General features: G+C 42.6%; 1 protein-coding gene across 1 annotated transcript; it reads left to right on the top strand.

The window, feature by feature from the left end:
- Window positions 1–221: 221 nt before the first annotated feature.
- On the top strand, window positions 222–23666 carry pdpn (podoplanin). Its single transcript, XM_072448725.1, has 4 exons — window positions 222–533; window positions 18030–18509; window positions 19402–19510; window positions 21528–23666. The coding sequence occupies exons 1-4, from the start codon at window positions 470–472 to the stop codon at window positions 21532–21534; spliced, it is 660 nt and encodes a 219-aa protein (XP_072304826.1). The 5' UTR covers window positions 222–469; the 3' UTR covers window positions 21535–23666.
- Window positions 23667–24158: the final 492 nt, after the last annotated feature.

Genomic DNA, 24158 nt, shown 5'->3' with positions numbered 1-24158 from the left:
CTGAAAAGTTACAGCTTTCTATGTTCTTCTAATACCCCCCCTCTCTCCTTTCCTCCTCTCCTCCTCCTCCCCGCCTCTCCTCCTCCTCTCCTCCTCCTCCCCGCCTCTCCTCCTCCTCTCCTCCTCCTCCCCGTTCTCCCTCCCCTCCAGCACAACCTGCCTGTTGCTTTACAGACACGGGCCCATCCCACCCGAGCGCCAAACCCTCCCTCACTCCCCTCACTCTCACTTCAGCTGTGCCTCCACCAGCGCTCGTCCAATTTCTCCACAGCCTCCACAAAGCCTCCTGACTCCTATCTCCTTTTGCTCGTTTCACTAACTTCTTTTCCATTCCCCGGAAGACTTTTAATCTCGCCTCTTAAGGACCACCACTCCACCGAGAAGTTCAGCCAGCGTCTTCGGGCCAACGGGGGACCTCCTAAATACTTTTTACCGCAGGGTTGAAAAGAGAAGATATTCGGAAGACACAATGAAGTTTCAGCTGCTGCTCTTCTTGGCTCTGGCCGGCCCGTTCTGCGCGGTCACATTTGCAAGTGAGTAGTTCATTTATCATGCTGTCAGCCCTGGCCCGAGTACACCGTGTCCACTGGAGTCGAGCTGCTGCGTCCATGTGCCCACCGGATCATACACGCCCTTTGTCTGCCCTCCTTCCTGCCCCGCTAAACTGATGCCAGCACTTAAACTTATGATTTCAAGGGTTAAATATTGTTGCACGTGTAAGAATTTTGCAGATTGTTGGGTTTGGGGTGGGAAAAAGTGTGAATTTGTGGTGGCTTTGGTTACTTTTAAACAAATGTGCAGCTTCAATTTGAATTTTTCCTTTGCCAACTTGAATATAAGCTGTTAGATAGGTTTAATCAGGCTCTTATTTTGAAAAAAAAAAGTAGCATTTCGGGAACATATACAAGTTATTAAGCTGCTAATGTGGTTAATGGGTTTAGTCAGGCTCAAATTAAACGGGTTGTGTTCGTTCTAAACATGTATCAAGTTTGATGATAGTGTTTTCCTTTGAGGTGCCAAATACTGCATATTCTGCTATCCTTTTTGCTCCCAAACCTTTGCTACCCGCTCTCTTGAAACTCCCAAAGACGTGACGCTCTTCTTGAGCCGCAAGTTGTCTTAACGTTTTATCAAAGAACCGGGATTTACTGGCCAAATGGTGAGCGCAGAACTGCAATCCATCTGGCTGACCTTCGAGTTTAAACTGGTATAAGTAACCAAGCGCTGTTTGGCAAAGAACTGGTCACCGCCAGCGTGATTCTATTAATACATTTACCTAAGTTGGAATCACGATCTCACATTCGACTGCTTGTCAAATAAAAGTGTCATTTTGTCACTTCAAAATGGTCATTATTTTCCAGGTTGCAGGTTGTATTTCATTGATAGTGATGACCGGAATTGGATTATTCTCACCAATTAGTCTAAAACAGACAGTTTATAATGGTATATTTGGAGTATCTGCTATAAACGTTGTCATGTTTTTCTATGGTGCGTGACGTTTTCTTCTGGCATTCAGTTTTGGCAGGTTGACACGCCCTTTTTATAGTCTACACTTATTTCGTCGAAGCTTAACAAACAATAACCCAAACCATTCTTTGCCTTTTCTTACTTCTACTTCCATCGTTATCGTTTTGTTTCTTCCACCGACTTTCATTTCATTCATCGATTGTACGCATATCCTTTCCCCTTTAACGATTGGCAACCCGTTTTTTTTTCTCACGAACCCGTTGACCCCCGTCCACCCCCGACCACCCGTCTCCACGCGTCGCCCACCGTAAATCCACCGTATATTTATCGTTTTCGCAGACATTTCCCTCCGTCCTCTCCGTTTGCGGCCCTTATTTCCACGCCGTCATCCGTCCCGAGTCTGCGTCGGGCCCCGGCCAAATTTTGGCGATTCTCGGCACGAGCGGGCGAGTGATGTAACGCGGCACCGCAACCCCACAACTGCAGCCGCGAATTCTTGGCGCGGCACAAAAGAGGAGCGCGGAATATCCTTCTGGAACGAGCCCATGATCGTAGCACAAGAAAGGAGTGAGACGGAGGGAGAGAAAGCCAAAGAGAATGAAAGAAAGAGAGAAAGAGACTGAACCGCCAATCGGGACGCTGTATTTTGGAAGCAGCAGTCGGCGTCTCAAGTTACTTTCCTTATAAATAATTGGATTTTGTCTTGGCTCTCTCCGTCCGTCGACAATCTTTCTACAATCTGTTCACTCCTTCCTTCCTGGCACTATTGTGGTCGTGACACTGGGTCCATTGTGTTGACCTCGCACCCGAGCAACAACAAGGCAACCTCGCCCCAATCTCGATCCATCACAGGAAGCTAAGCGATGCACACGATCGCGATATGGACTGCGCTGTCGACTATAACAAGGCTAATATAGGCTTAACGAGGAAAACCATGGATAAAATCAGTTATTATTACACTATATGTAACTTTGCTGTGATACCAATTATTGCGTTAGCCGATATTGCGATATTGATACGTTTGCCATATATTGTGCCGCCCTGATTTTTTATTTATTTATTCATTTTTCTTGTTTAAACAGTTTCCTCATCATTAGCTCACTCATACTTGCATCTGGATAGCTTCACGCTTGTTTCAGTGATCCTGTTTTGTCCTGCATTCAAGGCATTAAGCGCTCCCAAAAAAAAAATCCAGTTTTCACCTACCCCCTATCTCCGCCCAGTGCTCTCTATTTACTTCAATCTTACTCTGTGTCATATGTGTACGGTTCAAAAACGCCACATAGCAGCAATTTTTAATAGAAACAAATTAATGTAAAGTTGTTGTTGTTGTTGTTGTTGTTGTTGTTTTATGGCGGTTGGCATCCAATTGTTGCATTACCGCCAGACTTTATTCCTCAGACTTTTCTTAGTCCTCCTAAAGGAAAAGCCGAAGGGGCGGGGCTTGTCAGTTCTGCAGATCTAAACAGGAAGTATGGACCCTCCTACAACAAAAGCATTGTATGTATGTCAAATATCACCTTTCTAACATGACTACCCCTTCTCTTTGTAGACACGATCACCTTTCCCAAATACATACGTTCCACTGACTGTCGTGGTCAGTTGAATGGGCAGAGGGGGCGTGGCCATGTCCAGATCCTCTTGTCTGGACCACTGTACTCTGCTTTATGTTTAATAATAACCAGACTGTCTATTTTTAAGTGTCTCTTTAGGAGGCGCCCAACCCTCTGCCCGCCACATGTGTCAGAGGATCAGGCTCCTCCCCCTTGGCATTTTCCCATGTTTGGTGGGATATTAAAACCCTTAGCCCCCCCCCCCCCCCATCCCCCTCCCTCTCCCTCTCTCTCTTTCCCCAAGTGTACGGGACAAGAGGAGCCAAAAGGGGCAGGGACTATTTTTAAACGACAACCTTTACACATTAGACATGCCTGCTCCATTAGCGCGGGGACGATAACATGTGACGCTAGGGCTAAACATTTGATTAGCGTTAGCGCGGGGGGGCGGGGCGGGGGGGGGGGACTTAGCGTGTACTTAGCAGCCTTTATACTCCATGTACTTGATGCGTTTGTATATCTCAAGAGGTTTAGTAGAGGCGTTTCCGTTGTAAACTCCTCTTTCCCGTTTCTTTGTTGATGCAATCGAGGTCAAGAATGTCAATATCAAATTCTTCCTGTTGGTTTTTATCATCTGCAGTCGTCGTCTTTTTCTCTTTTTTTTCCCCGCGCTTGGGACTGGCATAATGTGAAATGTCCACGACAGGCAAATCCTTCTGCCGCGCAACAGTTTAAGCTCTGATCCATCTCCAACAATGATAGTGAATTTCAAAAGATGTATTGTTCCTGTAAGCTGTTTATTCCTCACGTGAATATAATGAGAATTGTGGTGAAATACAAATGAAATGACCTCTTTGGAGTAGTTCTAATGAAAGCGCGACATACTGTACGGGAATACTGCATCTGAGCGAGTCGCAGAGCATTCTACTTTACAGTTTTATATATATTAACATATACCCAGTAAATAAACATTCCAATTTGGCTAAAGAGTGACAAAACGGTCACATGTTTTGGTCATGATTTAGAGTCGTCGTGAGCTCTGATTGGTTAGCGAGCTGTCAGGCTCCGTGTCCGAACCCGCCCACTCGTTTTCCTATTGGCTGACTGTATTCAAACGTTGCCTAATTAAGTTCAGGATTTCACTGGAGACTTTGTGAGCTCATAAAACGCTAAAAGACGATCTGTTACAGGAGCTGAGAGAATGTTGTTGTTGTTGTCGTTTTATGGCGGTTGGCATCCGAGTGTTGCATTACCGCCAGACTTTATTCCTCAGACGTGGTATTGTGTCCTCAGACTTTTGAGCTGAGAGAATTACAGAGGTATTAGGTAACCTTTAAGACCCATAGACTTTCTTTGCTGTTTTTTTTTTTTTTAACCTGTGTCTACAACATGGAAAGTTTTTATTAAAAAGAGGCAAATCCAACTTTATTTATTAATTACCGCAAACAACCATTATAATTGAAAACATGTTGGTAGGCTAGAGTCCTGGTTTTGTTTCAATTAAAGGTTTTATAGAGGGATTTGCTGGTTTAGTTTAGTCTTGATTTAGTCCTGGTTCTGTGACAATTTAGTCCTAACTGAGTCTTGGTTTAGTCTAGGTTTAATTCTGTTTTACACTTACTTTATGCTTTTTTTTTTGGTGCTGATTACGTTCTACTTGAAGCTTTGTAAAGTAAAAGTTTAGTTTGCCGTAATTTTAGCCTGCTAATGGTTTAGTCTTGGATAAGACTTGGATTAGTTATGATCAGACCTGGTTAATGTCCATGTTTAGTCCTTTTAGTCCAAGATGTTGCTCTTAATATTATCTATTAACAGCCTGGATTTTGATTAGATTTCTATTTTTTTTTGTAATTTTTTGCAGGTGGATGTGGATTATTGTTTTGGATTATTATTATTATTTCTATTTTGTATTTATTTTATTTATTTTATTTATTTTATTTATTTTATTTATTTTATTTATTTTATTTATTTTATTTATTTTATTTATTTTATTTATTTTATTTATTTTATTTATTTTATTTATTTAGGTTTTTGAAAATTATTATTATTACTATTTTTGTTTTATTTTTTGTTTCATTTTTTTCTGTTTCTTATGCAAACTCAAGTCTGGTCTTTTCAGGACTCAGTGTAGCATAACGAATCGAATCCAATAACTAAAACCGACTGAAACAAACGAATCCTTCACCGACAAACGTAGGCAAAACTCCTGAAAGTGACTTTGCAGTCGACACTAGCGCTGTGTTCTTGGGGCTAAAGTTAAGTAGACTCGGGTCGGTCTCCTCTCCCACTTCACAAAGCCCACGTGTCTTGTAAAGCCGCCCGCTCCCTCCTGTTCCCCATGTGCAGTCTGTATAATGAGCTCTGTCTGCGTCCCAGGGCCCATAATACCTGCATCACTTCTGCTCGCTGTGAGGGGACGGGTCAGTGGCCTGGCTCCGCCCCCGCCCCGTCCCGCAGAAACAAGTCGTCCTAATGCGCCAAATACGAGACACATGCTGGAGAAACGCTCGGTCATCGCAAAAAGTTTCCGTCGGCGAAAGGTTTCAGGATGTTTCAAACCAAGCGTCCTATTGAAGCGGTTTATCGATAAATTAGGCACGTTATTAAGGATTCTGTGTCAAAATGCGAACATTCAAGAAGTAATAGTGAGTACAGCCCTGTGAGTATAGCCCTGTGAGTACAACCCTGTGAGTACAGCCCTGTGAGTATAGCCCTGTGAGTATAGCCCTGTGAGTACAGCCCTGTGAGTATAACCCTGTGAGTATAGCCCTGTGAGTATAGCCCTGTGAGTATAGCCCTGTGAGTATAACCCTGTGAGTATAGCCCTGTGAGTATAGCCCTGTGAGTATAACCCTGTGAGTATAACCCTGTGAGTATAGCCCTGTGAGTATAGCCCTGTGAGTACAGCCCTGTGAGTATAACCCTGTGAGTATAACCCTGTGAGTATAGCCCTGTGAGTATAGCCCTGTGAGTATAACCCTGTGAGTATAACCCTGTGAGTATAGCCCTGTGAGTATAGCCCTGTGAGTATAACCCTGTGAGTATAACCCTGTGAGTATAGCCCTGTGAGTATAGCCCTGTGAGTATAACCCTGTGAGTATAGCCCTGTGAGTATAGCCCTGTGAGTATAGCCCTGTGAGTATAGCCCTGTGAGTATAGCCCTGTGAGTATAGCCCTGTGAATATAGCCCTGTGAGTATAACCCTGTGAGTATAGCCCTGTGAGTATAGCCCTGTGAGTATAGCCCTGTGAGTATAGCCCTGTGAGTATAACCCTGTGAGTACAGCCCTGTGAGTATAGCCCTGTGAGTATAGCCCTGTGAGTATAGCCCTGTGAGTATAACCCTGTGAGTACAGCCCTGTGAGTATAACCCTGTGAGTATAGCCCTGTGAGTATAGCCCTGTGAGTATAGCCCTGTGAGTATAACCCTGTGAGTATAGCCCTGTGAGTATAACCCTGTGAGTACAGCCCTGTGAGTATAGCCCTGTGAGTATAGCCCTGTGAGTATAGCCCTGTGAGTATAACCCTGTGAGTATAACCCTGTGAGTATAACCCTGTGAGTATAGCCCTGTGAGTATAGTCCTGTGAGTATAGCCCTGTGAGTATAGTCCTGTGAATATAGCCCTGTGAGTATAGCCCTGTGAGTACAGCCCTGTGAGTATATAAGGTACAGATGTCTCCCGTCTGTAGCACCTACGTGTGGTGGAAAAGTCAAAGCGCTGACTCAGGGCCTCTTACACAACTGGGAGTGCTCTGTAAAGTGTGGGAGCTGGAGGAGCGCTGATTGTGACGCCGTTTCCCGGGGCGACGGGCGGCTGTTATCGACTTGTTTGAAAAGCAACCGCTTTAAAGGATACACTGTGTCAGATTTGGGTGCGCGCGCTGCCCTGCCAGCCATGAGTCATTACTTTGGTGGAATGTAATCGCGTCGCTGTTGCACGGGCTGCGATTGGAGGTCCACTGCCCGTAATGGTGTTCCTGTTTGGGCCTGATGGAGTCCAGATGCCCCCCAATCAAGGAAGAGAGGTCAAAGGGCCCACGTTACGTTCCACTGACTTTTGTGAGCTTTTCGTGCTATAATGTTCTATCTTCATAAAAAAAAATACAACTGGGTTTTTGTGGCGTTTTACTTTTGTATCAAGTGGTACCGCTTTACTTCCAAATATGATGATTTCTACTGCTTAATCAGCAGACATAAGCTTCCATATTGCGTGTTGACTAATAATAACAACAACAACAACAACAACAACAACAACGCAATGGCACAACTAGAAGGTCTCAGGTTTGGTTCCCATGACGACGCAGGTTCCCCATTCAATTCAACTCAATTCAAGACCATTTCTCAGATGTTGATGAACGTTTATCATTTATTTTTCCGCTTTACACGCACTTTCACTTTCATGAGCGGAAAAACACAGACGCCAAGAACGATGTGAGATGATAAGAAGTAGGGCTGCAACAATTCTAGACTAATCGTGACTAATCGGCCATAAAAGAATGAATCGTAGTTGTATTTCGATGATCGTTTGTCATTATTCTGACTATATAGACCTTAAAACACAAACAAAAAGACCACATGTCAAAAAATATGTCAAAAACAAGTAATAAACAATCTCTTATGTTTATCAATAATACACTATTCATAAATATTCTCAAGTAGTTATCATATTTCAACCCTTTATTTGTTAAAACAAGTATTAATAAGGGTCAATGTACAAGAAGAAATAATCGTTTGACTTGTCGACTTATTGAAAAATAATAGTTGACTAGTTGATTACTAAAATATTTGTTAGTTTTATCACTACTAAAAGACAAATCATGCTTTATTTTTGTCTTTATTGACTCCTAAATATTCAAGCAACACACACCGGCAGGCTAATACATAATATTATATCGCCTTTAAGATGTATTTATGTTTTTAATCCACATTTTGGTGAGGTTTATAACTAGAGGGCTTGTTTTAAAAGCGCGCTTCAGCTGACTCATCCCTCTGTAGTCTCCCTTTCACTCCTCCAAATGTGTGTAAATGAAAAGTATTTGGGCTGTGGCGGTGCACGGTCGCACTCCTCACCGCCGCCCGCCTGACAGCGGCTGATAGGGATCGTGACGGATGATGGTCGCCGGTTCTACTCCCACAGAGAGAGTTCCATCACTGGCTCCTCTGTGGTTCTTCATGGAGCTTGTATTTAGTCTGAAGGCAAAGAGCGTTTAGTTCGCCCTGTACCTACTGCTGCTGCTGCTGCTGCTGCTGCTGCTGCTGCTGCTGCTGCTGCTGCTGCTGTTGCTGCTGCTGCTGCTGCTGCTGATGCTGCTGCTGCTGCTGCTGCTGCTGCTGCTGCTGCTGCTGCTGCTGCTGATGCTGCTGCTGCTGCTGCTGATGCTGCTGCTGCTGCTGCTGCTGCTGCTGCTGCTGCTGCTGCTGCTGCTGCTGCTGATGCTGCTCTCTTTAGTCTTACGGGAATCTTTGCTCTTTCGCTGTCGTTTTACAGTTACTCAAACTTGTTGTCACAGCGAACCAAGAGCTGAGACGTGCTGGATGCTCTCCCCCTCCACAAGTGTCAGGTCAAACGTTTTAGAAGCAACGTGACCTTAGGTAAGGTTTGTCACCCACAGGACCATATACGGCGTAGAACGTGTAGGGCGGGGCATCTTTGTGGATGAATTAGGCTTAAATCAAACGTTTCTAGCGTCGCCATTGATTCGCTGGAGCTGTATTGACTTTAAAAACACAGAGGAGAACTTCCTGGCTCACCACCGAAGAGTTAACGGGTTTCCACCAGAGCACAACATGCAGTGGAACAGACTCGGACACTGACTGAATATGTTGTGAAGCGTGCTTAAAAGCTCAATAAAGACTCATGAATTGGAGCGAGCCACCTCTGTGCTTCTCGGGTATTTCCACTGTTATTACTGTGTACCCAGCTGTCTCCGAAACCAGGAGGAGGGAATAACTCAGCACCTCTGACTCAGAAAAAAAACACTTAAAAGAGAGGACTTTGTGCCCCGAAACGTTTACGTCACTCCGTTTTCGCCGGCGCGTCAGGTCAATTTAGCCGCAATTACATCAGCGCGACCGCATGCACGCTCCACAGTCCGCCGCCTCTCTCATCGACTGGCTATGTCTTCAGAAGCGTAGTCAGGCTACTGCCGCTTACTTTAAACCTCATAACATAAACTGAGATGCAATTTGTTCAGATCGAGAACACTCCTACAACCACAGAGTCCAGGGCGGAGAGCCGTATCGCATTGGAAGTTGTTTTTGACAGGGCGATTAATCATGAATGGTTCGTTGTTCGCGATCTACGGAAGCTCGCGTAAACATATTTACTTGGTTATATTTGCGCTGCTGGTTTAATGCTGCGTGGGCACTTTGAGCTCCCCGCACAGGTCAAAGGGGGGGAGTAACTTCAGAAAGAGAGCTTGGTTTCTCCTGCTGAGCTTTTCGTGCTCTTCTTGGAGGGCCGGCGTGTTTCTGGACGACGCTCTCCACGTAACGGGAAACTGAAGCTGACATGTTAGCTTTCACTCGCTCCCTGGGTGGTTTAGCTCAGGTGATGGTTCGGCTAAGAATAGAGCGATGGGGATCGTCTACGGCAGGGGGCCGCAATCACCGGGCCGCGGGTCGTTTGCGCCCGGGCACGGGAGGGACATATTGTGAATCTTTTCAAATGTAGTTTACTTCCGTTTTCTACCTCTACATCCCAGTGTTTTAAAATAAAGATTCAGCCCAGATAGATAAATACTTTAGGACGTGAAGAGTGCCTTGGCTTCTGTGTTTTACTCTGAAAATACTGTACAAAATAAACAACAAATATGAGAATTAAGACCAATACAAAAATGGGAATAAAACTTACTGGCTCTTCACAGAAAGAAATTGTATGTTTAGTGTATGATGTAAGTGTAAAGGTCCTATGTGGACGTTGCCGCGGGCGATGATTTGTGTCCCTCCTTCAGCTTGTATTAGTTTACATAGTGCTGCCGATCTCGACAGAAAGTAAGTTGTTGCAGTGTCGACTTCTTGATGCTCATGAGCACAGAACGTTTTAAACAAATAAATGTACTTTATATCAGATTTTAGCAGTGGCAATTTCCCCTCGTTCTACACTTAAGTGAATGCAATTCCCGCTCAACCGGAAATCTAAACAACAGGCGGAATACAGGTAAATAGTCCACTGTCTTCTTCTCCTTGAAAGCCAAAATGGTTGGTCCCACTGCATAATGTTACTGTGTAGTAATTTAAACACCTTTATCAGAATCATTCTCGTCATTATCGCATTATTTAAGGAGTGTTTTTTTTCCAAAACTAATAATAGAAGTAGCTTTAAATTGTTTATACACACTTACATGATTTAAATGCATAATAATTGACCTTTTATACACACTTACATGATTTAAATGCATAATAATGGACCTTTGACCGCTGTTACCACATCACTTATTGCCATTACTTCATTGCCTTTATTCGTTCACATAACATGCCTCCAAGGTGTAAAACATAGACAGTTAGATATCCTACCAGGCACAATCGCCCCGCTTGTTTGTGTCTGAGACTGTAGTCGCGAATGAGGCCACCAGACTTCTGAAGAACCTTTAAAGTATCGCTCCATATTCACTCCAGACATTGTGTAAGACGTGAGGACACCAGATGAATGCGAGCAGAGCGTTTGTTGACCCTCGTGACACAGCACAGCCACAGTGATCAAGTGCTATTGCTCCGTCACAATGAAGTTACATAAACGTATTTTGCCTTTCAGCGTTACGTAAGTCTCCTGTTTATCATTTTATAGGAGGGCTTGGACAATTCATGTGACCCAGCTGTCTCTCTTTCCCCTCCTGTAAAGAAGCATGCAGGAGAACTCTTGCACACTTCCAATAGGGTCTGATGGATCGTTGCCACAGCGATTATAACATGTTATGAAGGTATTCGATGAAGGAAATCATTGGAAAAAGGTAAAGTGATTTGTAAGAAGGGCTCTGTTCCTGAGTGAGTGAGTTTGCATTATCTCCTCGTATCTAGCGTCTTTCCAGTGCTCCAGTCTCCTCTATCAGCCTCAAACAGCCCCTCCAGCTAGGTACTCCTGGCCCATGTTCTGGAAAATGGTCCCAGTCGCCGCAATTGAAGGATGACTAAAATGCAGTGAACACGTTTCCTAACGCTACCGCATTGTTATATTATCGTTCCTCCACTTTAGGCTGTTTATAGCCACACACTTCCATTACGTTGGGGAGATGGTGTTCAACTGGTGGCAGGAAGCTGAAACACGTTGTCCCCGGCGGATTGGGCAGACGCGTCACTTAGCGCCGCTGTCAGCACACATGGGGCCGGCACATGTGAGATAAGAGGCTGAGGCCCACCTCTTCCTCTGCGGCACCACCCACCCCCACCCACCCCCACCCACCCTCCTCCTGAATCAGTGTCTGTGAAAACAACACAACAGCACCGATGACAGATCCAACCGCACCAAGTGTTTGCAAAGCGGCATTTTGTGGTTTATATACGGTTAAAGGTCCCATTGTCTGTTTTACGTGTGTTTTTCCCATCAAAGACAGAACAGGAGGTGTGTTAGAGTCATTCATGCACGTTTGAGTTATACCTTTTCTCCAGAGCGGGAAATTTAGATGATTTTTTAGTCGATGTCATTGCCTAATTTGTAGCCTTTTCTTGAACTGCGCATGCCCGGATACGTTGGTGCAAGCGCTGAAGTTGCTATGGTAATAATCTTGGGACAAACCTCATTTTTGAGATTTGTTTTGATAAATTTTACCCTTGGAATACACTGATTAATAATCGCCATGATGATCACGGGCAAATCCGATCATTTTTTTTCATGTTTCTTTGTATAACGATATACTCAAACTTGGATGTTTAGGCTCTTGTTACAGCAGACAGAATACTTATTAAACACATTTTAAAGATTAATAAGATTAATAAGATCCGTGTCAACTCAAACTTTGCAGCTTGCAACTTTTGTTTTTAGCCTAATTTAAGCTGCTTCTCGCCTTGATGCACTGTGGTGTAAATATGCTCAGAAACTGGACTAAATCAGAAATATTTTTTAATTTGATTTCCATATACATTACTCATACATCACTGACGGCCAAGAGAAGACGTTTAGCACCCGGAGCACAACCGCCTGGTCAGGAATCTAACCCAGAACCTTACTGTGAAGTGGTACTACTTAGCTTACTTTGCCTCCGCAACGGGACAATAGCTGACGTAATGCGAGCAGAGAGCGCCACCTTCCTCCTCCGATCTTTCCGGGCATGCATCCGGAGGGGGGCAGTGGCACTCAGGAAAACTGGCGAGGCAGATTAAAGGGCAGCAGAGGAAGTCCCGGTGGTCAGTGATGCTCTGATACCAGCACAGCCTGGTCACAGCAGAGGAAACGACACATGGAGCTAATTGTGGGAACCGTAACATAATGGAGCAATTGTTGGGGCCACTTTAAGGATGATTAGACAGAGGTCGCAATCGCTGGAGCGTTGGGTTTATTATGGCTACGGACGGTCTGAAATGTGTACTTTTAAAGGCGGCGATTACGAGTATTTCTGCCGTCAAATCACTCGCATCACCGGTACATTAGCGCGTCGGGCAAGCTAGCTTTTGTTTATTTGCCCATGGCTCGTCGCAGACATGGAGTAATGTGTGCTTTCAGTGGATACAAACGTGACGTGCCGAAGTACAGGTACTCAACAGGTTTTAAAGGACAATAACAGCACAAATGATGCATAATATGTGTCCTTTAAGGCGTGACGATGTTTGCAGTTGCTTCAGTAGTAGCAGTAGCACTTCTAGAAGTAATAATATTTGTATTAGGGAGTGACAAAGTGTCCATAGTGCTAAACTCACTCTCATTACAGCATATAGAACCACTGCACCCTTGAGCAAGACACTTAACCTGCAGTGTTTGAGCTTACACTGTTGAATGTGGAGCGAATGGATTTGTTACGCTATGTTTGTGTACAATACTATGCAACACGAACAAAGTAGTAGTAGTAGTAGTAGTAGTAGTAGTAGTAGTAATAGTAATAGTAGTAGTAGTAGTAGTAGTAGTAGTAGTAGTAGTAGTAGTAGTAGTAGTAGTAGTAGTAGTAGTAGTAGTAGTAGTAGTAGTAGTAGTAGTAGTAGTGGTACCAACATCATTAGAAGCAAACGTAGGAGTGACTTTAACCTTTACATTTGGCCAGCGTAGAACGGTGACAACAGTGGATCCATTCACAACTATCTTTAATGCTATTTTAATCTGTTATTAACTGTCTGAACCACTCACCAAAAGCGGACCGCATTATGTCATTTCCTCTGTTCATTCTGTTCTATTTGTTCTCACGCTGGATCGGGAGAGAGAGGAGGACACTTAGAAGGACAGTTTGGAGTTTACGCTGTGGTGAGGAGGATATCGGATGAAGGGAGGAGAAATTATTGGGGGGAAATTATTAGTTTCCAAAGCGGGTCCAGGGCTTGATGAGAGACGGGGTAAAATGGAGTCTGTATTTTACTAAATGAGGCTGCAGTTTAAGATGGTGAACCAGACCACTGATGATGTCAACAGAATCCATGCTTCAATGTGTAATCCTGCTCTGGGCCTTGTGTTTGAGGTAATGTGACTAATGTGTACAACAATATCTATCTATCCACTAAACTGGACATTAATGCATAGCTGCTACTTTAAATAAAGAATTCTAGCTATTTTTGTCAAACGTTCCACACGCGCGCGCAATCTTCTTATTGTGGCACGAGATCTGGCCCCAACCATATTATTGTCATTGATATGGCAACGCGTGGTCTGCCCCAGTTGGAAAGCCACGGCTGAAATTGGTTAGCGGCCTGTGTATGTTTAGTGACAATAAAAATGACTAAACATTTTCTCAACATTTGACATACATTCGGTGTATTCATATACAGTAAATACTTTTGCAGGGATTCAAATTATCTTTCTTATATGAGCAAACACTTCTGAATATCTTACAAGGGAGAAAAAAAGGGAGAAAGTACGGTGGATAAAACCTGTCCATGTATAAGTCGCTCCAGCCCAAAAATGCATAACAGAGAAGAAAACAACATATATAAGTCGCACTGGAGTATAAGTCGCATTTTTGGGGGAAATTTATTTGATAGAATCCAAGACCAGACATTTCATCTTGAAATGCAGTTTAAAATACTAACAGATGAGAGAACATGGTGAATAGGTGCACGTATGCTAACGCTAACACCTTCAGCTACATGACGTATGCTAACGCTAACACCTTCAGCTACATGACGTATGCTAACGCTAACACCTTCAGCTACATGACGTATGCTAACGCTAACACCTTCAGCTACATGACGTATGCTAACGCTAACACCTTCAGCTACATGACGTATGCTAACGCTAACACCTTCAGCTACATGACGTATGCTAACGCTAACACCTTTATCTACATGACGTATGCTAACGCTAACACCTTCAGCTACATGACGTATGCTAACGCTAACACCTTCAGCTACATGACGTATGCTAACGCTAACACCTTCAGCTACATGAGGCACAGACAGAACTGTGGTAAGTGTCTGGTATGTTAACGTAACATATGAACAGTTATTCAGATAACTATAGCATAAAGAACATGCTAACAAGTTTAGCAAAGCATCAGTTTTACCCCAAATCACTAAATCCACTGAATTCTTCTTCCTCTGTGTCACTTCTAAACAACTCCACAAACTCCAGAGGAAGAGGATGCAGATTCTTCTTCTGTGTCGCTTAGAGCCTAGAGCGCCCTCTTGTGGTTGTCAGTTTAAAAATACGAATAATATCACATCATTATAAGTCGCTCTGGAGTATAAGTCGCACCCCGGCCAAAACTATAAAAAAAACGTATACTTAGACTTCTAGTTCGGAAAAAACGGTACACAACAAAATCAAACTTCCACCACGAGTACTTAGTGACTTACTTGATTTGTCTGTGTTTGAATGGGAGAGAGTCCAGACTATGAAAGCGAGTGTCCGACTGTACTGCCTGTACTGTGGCTATATTTGGGGACAGCTATAAAAAAGTCCATTCCTCTCATAGTTATTCAAACACTTAACGGCACATTTGTTTGCGTAATGCGTGTAACAGCCCTTAAGAATGGCATCCAGTTTTTTTGTTTTTTTTCTTTTCTTAACATTACTGTCCGGCAGCAGACATCCTCTTCCTGGGGTATTATTACAAGGTCAACAGCAGCTCAGGCGTTTTGGTATTTCTCACTAACGTCATGGCGACCCCACCCAACCAAAGTACTGCTGTAAAAGTCCATTTGAAGTACACAGAAGTACACATGTGTGAGGCTATGGAGCTCCCTTTACAACAGAGGAAGTGAGGCAGAGGATGTGGCATACCAGACTTCTGACTTACACCGATATCTGACTTCAATTTACACTCTTGATTTGAGGAGTTGAGCAGTTTGACTGGTTTCAATTGATTTAGTTCTTTTTCCGCAACATTTTGATTAAATTCCTTCACATAATTGTTTGTCTTACTTTACTGACGTGTACAATGGCTTGAGTTTGGAATAAAACCACATTAAAGCGAACTTCTCTGCTCGAAAGAAAATAATTACACTCGAATGGTCAAGAATTTTGGAGACCATCTTAAAATAATTCCATATTGAGACGCTATAGTGGGTTTACACTTGCTCCAACACAACACAACACAAATATTGTACTAAACTTAGAACTAAACCTGGACGGGACCAGACATAAACCGTGACTAGAACAGGACAAATCCAAGGACTCTTTTCGGTTAGTGTTCGGTTCTGACCTACGTAGTTTCCACCGGATTAAAGGCACTGCACCTGATCTTACTGTTCACTTACCTAATGCATTCTTAGCATCATAATTATTCAGTTTTTAAGCACTGCTCACAACAATCTGTGACCAGAGCGAGTTTTGCCGTCACAGTAAAGCTAACCACAGCTAGCATGCTAACAGTGTATATATACTTGGGCAATATAAATTTGACTTTATTATATGGTGAAAAAAAACGTGGGTACAGCTCCTTTAAGTACTGCCGTGTATATGACTCGAATCAAGATTAATATTCTGAAGCGCTGGGATTGTATCACATGTAAAAGAGAGGTGGGCGGAGCACACGTGTGGGAGGGCGGGGCGGTGGTCGAGGGGGCGAGGCCAGAGGGATGATGTCATAAGGTCACAAATCTAGTCTAAATGTTTATCCTGTCACTCCGGCCTCGTCCTCCCACCCTCACACGGGCGTTATGAGCCAAACGCTGCAGAGAAACATTCACTCTTACACAACTCACGCTCCAAGAATGCGTTTGGTCGTAACTGATTCTACCCAGAAGAGCTGGGGATGGGCACCAACATTTTTCCCAGTTTGTCCTCATCAGTGCATCAGATTTGTCTTTTTTGAACAGAGGAACGATGGAGAAGACTAAAATACACAATCATGCAACAAACTATTTATTTTCCCAGTTAACTACATTGTGCATTGTGAACTTTACTTTAAATCTACATACACGTGTGAGCCTTGCCGCATTATAATCAGTAGGTTGAAGTGGTTCCATTAGTACCGTACAGTACCGTATTTTCTGGAGTATAAGTCACACCAGCCAAAAAATGCCTAATAGAGAAGAAAAAAACATATATAAGTGGCACTGGAGTATGAAATGCAAGTGTGAAAATAACAAATAATATCTCATATAGAGTCGCTCCGGAGTATAAGTATATAAGTATATAAGTATAAGTGTAAGTCACACCCAGGCCAAAACTATGAAAAAAGGTGCGACTTATATTCCAGAAAATACGGTAGTTATGAGTGTAATTTAGCAATAGTATAAAACATAGTAATAAACACATATTTAAAAGATCAACTTAAAACAGCAACAGACAAATGTTAAACTAGAACCACTTTCTGGAGCTTGTCAAAAAGTATTTAAACAGTAATTTCACTTCATTTTTACTGATAGAGAAGCTGTTTAACTTTGTGTCAGTGTTTGTTTCATATAGGATATAGGGCCAGTGATGACAGAGATATGAACCATAAACCAGGTTCTTCTGCAGTACAAGCCATAGAAATACATTGGTGTTGGTCCGTGATTGTCGTCAGATCAACAGCAGTTAAACCGGGTTCTTCTGAGTTCAGCCCATGAAGTGAAAGTTGCTCCTGTGTTTTATCTTGATGATCCAGACTCGTGCATTGAATTTTCTTTTAATAAGATAAGCAGAGGTTCAGAGAATTAAAGGTTGTTCCATTTCCAGGTAATTAAATATCTTATTGAGGCACATTGAAACGCTTCATAGGGAAATGACGTGATGAATGACTTGCAGGAGGAAAACTAGTGATGGCTCATTAGTGCCTCTACTGGTGGTTATGGTCCAATGCATGACTTCTTTTTTTTTAATTAGACCTTTAATTTTTAACACAAATAATAGTACTTTCTTTCTTTACGTGGTCTTGTACTTTTTTTTTTTTTTAAGGATTTTTGGTCCGTAGGCTTCTTTTAACAGTGTGGTGGGAAATGAGACTGGGGAAGGACATGAAGCAAATTGTGGAGAACTGGATTTGAACTCATGATGCAAAGGTCAAATGTAGTGTGAATACTAGTATCTGATTTTTGATTTGATTTGATTGTTTTTTATGTTTAAATATTCATGAACACAGAACACACATCACAACCAAAAATAAGTCTAAATGTTGTTCCCATTTGTCTAATATCTGTTCTTATGTGAGTCCAGTCCTTGATTATGGGTGAGGTTTGTGTCATGTGCCAAAAGTATCCATTTATTGTGTCCGTGGGAGGAGTTCTGAAGCCCAAGTACATTCATTCTTAATAAATAAATAAAACGTTGTGGATTCTTTCCCAAAACTCCTCCAGCTCGATGCTTCTGATGAAGATTCTAAATAACAATCTGGAGAAAGCTCTCTAGACACTGCACCGCTTGTAATTCTTCACCCCAACGAAATGCTCAAAACAAGCCGGTTGCGTAAAAAAGAAGCACCAAGCTCAAAGGCCTTCTCTATTTGCCTCCAGGTCCCACACAGCTGCCTGAGGAGATCGCCGCTGTGACCGAGGCCGCTGAGGAGGTCGCCGCCCCAGAGGAGGCCGCCCAAGAGGCCACCGCCGCCCCCGCTGCCCCTGCCGCCGAAGAACCGGCCGTAATCACCGCCCCGCCGGCCACCGAATTCCCCGCCGCCGCAGCCGAGGAGGTGGTGACCGAAGCCGCCCCGGAGGTGCACACGGAGGCTGCCGAGCTCGCCCCGGAGACGGACGCCCCCGCGGTGGAGACGGACGCCCCGGTGTTGGCGACGGAAGCCCCCGCCGCACCCGCCGTCCCGGAACCCACGGAAACCCCAGAAGTAGAGGCAGATGCGGAGGTGGTGCTGACCGACGCCCCGGCTGTGGAGGAAGAGGTGGTGGTCACTGAGGCGGTGCCGGAAGTAGAGGCCACGGTGGCTGCAGAGAGCGCGGTGGAGACGAGGGAAGACGTGGTGGTGGAGGAGGGAGGAGAGGGTGAGGACAACACTGACATCCAAATGATCTATAGTTCTCACTAATCCCCCATCATACAGTATAATGCAAATGTCAGAGCTAATTATAAAGCTATTTAAAGGGGACATATTCTGCTATATCAACTTTAATGAGCTTCTAACCCTGCTACAATAGTGTTTCCTCATGATTAATGCTTCCTCAAAGTTGTATTTTGATTCATGCATGTTTTATTTATGCTGTATTGTCCCGCTATTGAGGCTTGATTAATCAATTTAGTTCGCTTATTTGAAAAATGTATCTTCTTAGTGGCACATGAAAAATGAAAATAGGTCAATGACAATCTGCTGCTTGTTGAGGTGAAACGCCACTATGAAGAGGCGGGGCTTATCAGTTCTGCAGCGTTGAACAGGACGTTTCTAATACCGAGCCATTTTAGATCAATATTGCGGTTTACAATGAACAACGTCTAAAATGATGATTTACTTATGATGTAATTCAATACTAATGTGTCTCCTTTTAGCTTTAATCCATGCTATACCTATATACTACCTATATTATGCTTTCATGCTTCATTAATAATAAAATAAATAAAATGAATAAATAAAATACATTTAATACATTTAATGAAATATATTTGATTAAATAGATTAAATAAATTAAATATGTTGACTTAAATTACATTTTATTTTTTTTAACTTAACCAAAACATTTAAATCAAAAACGAAAGAGTCACGTCCTTGTGTGCAGTTGGACAGATTTTCCTCCCTATTACCAGTTGACACCATCTTTTTGATACAGTCTCCAGGTTGGCGCTACGGCTACGCTACATGTTTACTTCTTCTTGTCATATATTGATCATCTTAAATACTTTTACCACATATAAAGTGTAACCCGTCTTCATCTCTGCTCCCAGAGGGCATGAGCTCAGGGCAGGTGGCGGGCATCGTGATCGGGGCTCTGTTGGCCGTGGTCATCCTCATTGCTGTGGTCATCGCGGTGGTCAGAAGGATGGGCAAATACTCGTGAGTACACTCAAGTACATGCTTTGTTTTAGATAGAACTAGTATTTGCTCCGGTTGTACTGATATCCATATGTATCCATCTGTGAAATACATATACTTTCCAAAACTGACAAAGATATAACGTATATACAACAAAATAAAACCAAATGAAATACCGTATTTTCCTGACTATAAGTGGCACCAGCCAAAAAAATGCATAATAAAGAAGAAAAACAACATAATAAATAATATAAGTTGCACTGGAGTATGAAATGCAGTTGCAAGTGTGAAAATAACAAATAATATCACATATAAGTCGCTCCGGAGTATAAGTATATAAGTATAAATATAAGTATAAGTCGCACCCCGGCCACAACTATGAAAAAAGGTGCGACTTATAGTCCGGAAAATACGGGTAGCTATATTGGAATACTATTATAAACCTACAAATGTTTGGCTGTATGTACTATAGTTTGCATGGAAAACAAAGTTGATGCTACAGTTGATTGTGTGTATCACTTGTGTGTATCACTTGTGTGTATCACTTGTGTGTATCACTTCTTTGTTTCTAGTGACTGAGAAATGCATTGACGTGCCTGAAGCGTGTTGAACTAATGCGCATGTGTTTTTTGTCACAGGGCTCCTCCTCCTAAGGGCAAAAAAGCCACCAAGTCTAAAAAAGACACCGTGATGGTTTCTGTAAATGTCACATTTTGTTCACTTTTTAAGCTAATACTTGACTTATACATAACTGTACCGCGTCCCCTGTCCTGTAATAGACTGACAACTGCTGTGTTCTTTTCTGGCGATGCACCCCAGGGTCCACAGCAAACTGCCCACTTATCCTAATGACCCTATTTCTGCTGCTTATGTATTTTTATAGTGGATCTAAATGGTTTTATCCCCGGGGTTTTCTGCATCTGTTAGTGTTAACCATAGGACTGTCAGAAGTGAGCGTGCTTTAGTTTTATTCATCATTCTGCTCCGAATATTATGTAACAGCTTGTGCAATACATATTTAGATTTGTCAATAACAATAGTCACATAAACCCATTTGAGCCGTGTGTGTCGTGACTGTATAATGATAAATATGAGTGAGTGAAGACCGTCCAACGTGTTCAGCACAAAATCAAAACCATTTTATTACAAGCTTAGAAGGCCAATACTAATTCATGCTAATTATTGACAGAAAAATACTTTAATTGACCAAATACAAATGATTTGGGCAAATTAAATAGTGAATAATCTTCTTTTATGTGTTCCACTGATCACTAATACAAATAAAATAATTAAAGTGTGTATTCAGAGTATGAATCAAACCGACTAATTACTACTTACAATGACTCCAGAGTTTTGAGATGTTTTAATTTAAGAACATAACGTATGCGTGTGGGAATCATAACTCTGTCTCTTGTGGGTGCTGTGTGGCTTCTCAAACTTGTCTCATTCTCTCATGTTCAGAGGCGTAAAGTGGTGATAGTGGGCCCCCAGTGCAGGCTTTTATGATGCAGGTATAAGGCAATGTCAAGGCAACATTATTACATTTCTATCCATCTAATACACTGCACAGAAACCTTACTTTACTAGTGTTTAACATGCATGCTGTTGTAAAATGTTTAGTAAAAAAGATCTTGTGCATTAGCAACAATCACGACTCTGAAGGGACATTCTGCTTCCTGTTAAGTGGTATCATAGTGAAGAGCAAACATTTGGACCATGTCAGTCGCAGTTCAACATGGGGTCTTGTTTTGGTGTTGTTTCTTGGGCATTTTTTAAATTATTTGTAACTAAATTCTGCTCAAAAGACAGCTAACCAGTAGTGTGTGTTGTCATGTATGAACATCATTATGAATTGCTAAAGATGCGTTTGTGTTGAACTAATAAACCTTCCCAAACGTTTTATTTCAGAGAGAAAGTTTTTCCTCAAACTAAAAAGCTGCCCTAAATGGACAAACAGTCCAATATTTTCTTTTCCCTTGTAACCCAGTAATCACCAGAGTATGAAATCATGATCTAACCATGTCTGTCTTTCCCACAGCCCTTGAAGAAGAAGTCGGCCAAGCAGCCCGAGCACTTCAAGTTCTGGAAAGTCTGAAACTACTGAAATGTGACGTCGATAAAGAAGATTGCTCAAGACCAGGACTGAACCAGGACTAAACCAGGACTTCTTCTGGATTAAAGCAAGACTAAACCAGGACTAGACCAGGACTAGACCAGGACTAGACCAGGACTAAACCAGGACCTAACACACCTAATTTTGGACTGAAAACATCATCACAACGAAACTCAGAAGATGTCGGGACTAAACTCATTGCCTACGGGGAGAAGGAGATCCGTTTGTACAAATACGTGATCAAATCCTCCCCACGTTTCTCACATCCCACAGACATTGTCCCACAGCAAGATGGCGACAGGAAGTCAGTCAGAATTTCAGGACTTTCAAAATACAGTGCCGAAAGGGAATAGGAGTCAGAACCTCTTTCCTTTACATTTCTTGTGACGTTGTTGAAAGTAGATTTACAGCTAACGGCAGGAATTTAAACTTTTAGGATTGTCCAGATGTACTTTGTTCTCTCTCTGTTACTGTCATAAAAAAAACACAGTGTAGTCAGTGTATTTGTAATTATGTTCACCGTCTCTAAGCCTGGCCGCGCCTTTTCCACCAAGCTCCCAAGTGCCTTAAGTCGACAAGACAGTCCCAATTTTACTTTTTCATCAATTTGTCTTCTTCAATGTCATGTTTTTTTTTGTTGGTATAACGTTTTTCAAAATGCATCCAACATAGTATTACTCTTGTCTTCTCGCCCTTTAGGTCCAATCCAACCCAATAGTGGCCAATATTAGCAGGCTGTCTCTTCGGAGCACGTTATGGAAAAACGTCGTGAACACATTGTAAAAACCCCGAACAAGATGGCGTCTCTGATACGGACGATGTTAACGCAACATTGCACAGCTCAAATTGTACAAGCCCAATCGAATAAACGATGTAGCACCTTTCGACATACCCCAAAAGCGCTTTACAATCACACATAATTAACTAAACACACATAGTAAAACGAAAACTGCTAAAAAACATTTTTTTTGGACTTTCCTATTTGCCAAAACGCTCTACAACAAAAAGTACTATCATAGTGCATAGACCCTTTCTCGTGTCCATCGCGAGATACAGAGCCAGTGCCCTTTTTTTTTCTGCGTAGGTTCGTCGTCGGCTAATGCGCAGTAAAGTTACGCAATGTTGCTTTAAGGCGCGTAGAAGGGCCGCTGGGACATGCCCGTTAGAAACGCAGCGACGCGGTGCGAAGAAACCAAGAGCGTCTGTTCCAAATTCCACAGGATGTATAGACAATGCAGCTCGCAAGTAATGACTTTCTCTCATGTAGCATCCACGCTAGCAGAAACGCAACAACCAAAGGGAAAAAAATGTTCACCGTTTCGGCTTTTTTTCTTCTTTTTTTGTCTTTTTCTCTCCGTCGCCTGAAGCCTGCGCTGCTGAAGTTTAGCCGACCGTATGAAGGGTGGCCTATAGTGGTTTTGATGATAGGGCAATTCTAGAAGAAGCACCTAGCCACCCTGCGTGCGCTAACACTGAGATGCTAATACATATCTGTGAAATTTAGCGGAGGGGTTCGTGCCACTGTCGAAAGGGGGGGATTTTAACTTTTGAAGTGCGTTTATAATAATGTGAGTGACTGTAATGTTTAACCCATTCCAAAACAAAAAAAAGAAGGTGGATCTGTTTTGTTGAGTTGTTTTGTCGTTTGTGTTGCTAGCCTAAATGTGTTTCTTGTTAGCGGCTCACATAGAGAACACACTGTATCCGCCTTGTAGCCCTGCCTTTTCGTTTCCTTTTTTTTTTAAATTGACCCCAGGATTTCAACCTTAGTTGAATTGTTTCGAAGGAAATGGTTGTACAAATAAATTTCTCAGCTTTTCTCGCTCGCTGCCTGTTAAAACCTGTTAATACGTGCACTGAATGAGAGAGTAGTTTTAACGCTTCCGACACTGCAAAGTAAACATTTGCGACGACATGTTGTGTGCTGCCCCTCCCCCTCGGCTTGGCTTCGTTTTATCACTTCTATGTCTTTAATCTGTGCCATGGGAGTTGTTTGAAACTTTATTTAATTGCAGTGTTGTTGTTTTTTTTGTTCATATTGTTTCAATAAAATACAGAAAATTACCACACGTTGTCGCGAGTCTCATTGAAAGTGTCCTCAACATTTAGAGCCTGTAATTTTGCACAAACAATAAGCCACAAACATGACCTAAAAGATGTATTATGTCACTGTTTTTGCCATGGAGATGCTGTTGCTTTGCCTGGACCTAAAATGTATTCCACCGTATGTCATTAAACCATCTATCTCCACTGGGACATGGTTACGGGTCAGATCTGTGGAGCGGTAACTCTGCTCACAGCTTTAAAACATGTTTTTCAAGGTATTATTGAGCAATGTAAACACTTGTAATTGATTATATGCGAGAACATTCTAGGCAGTAACATCTCCATGGAGCAGAGTGAATGCATTAATTCAACATACCGTGTATTTTCTGGACTATAAGTCGCACCTTTTTTCATAGTTTTGGCCGGGGTGGGACTTATATTTATATACTTATACTCCGGAGCGACTTATTTGTGATATTATTTGTTATTTTCACACTTGCAACTGCATTT

This window comes from Eucyclogobius newberryi, unplaced genomic scaffold (assembly GCF_026437365.1).
Source record: "Eucyclogobius newberryi isolate DKJ021-1_F unplaced genomic scaffold, fEucNew1.0.hap1 SCAF_17, whole genome shotgun sequence".
NCBI classification, from domain to species: Eukaryota; Metazoa; Chordata; class Actinopteri; order Gobiiformes; family Gobiidae; genus Eucyclogobius; species Eucyclogobius newberryi.
This window is presented reverse-complemented; position numbering and strand designations above follow the sequence as displayed.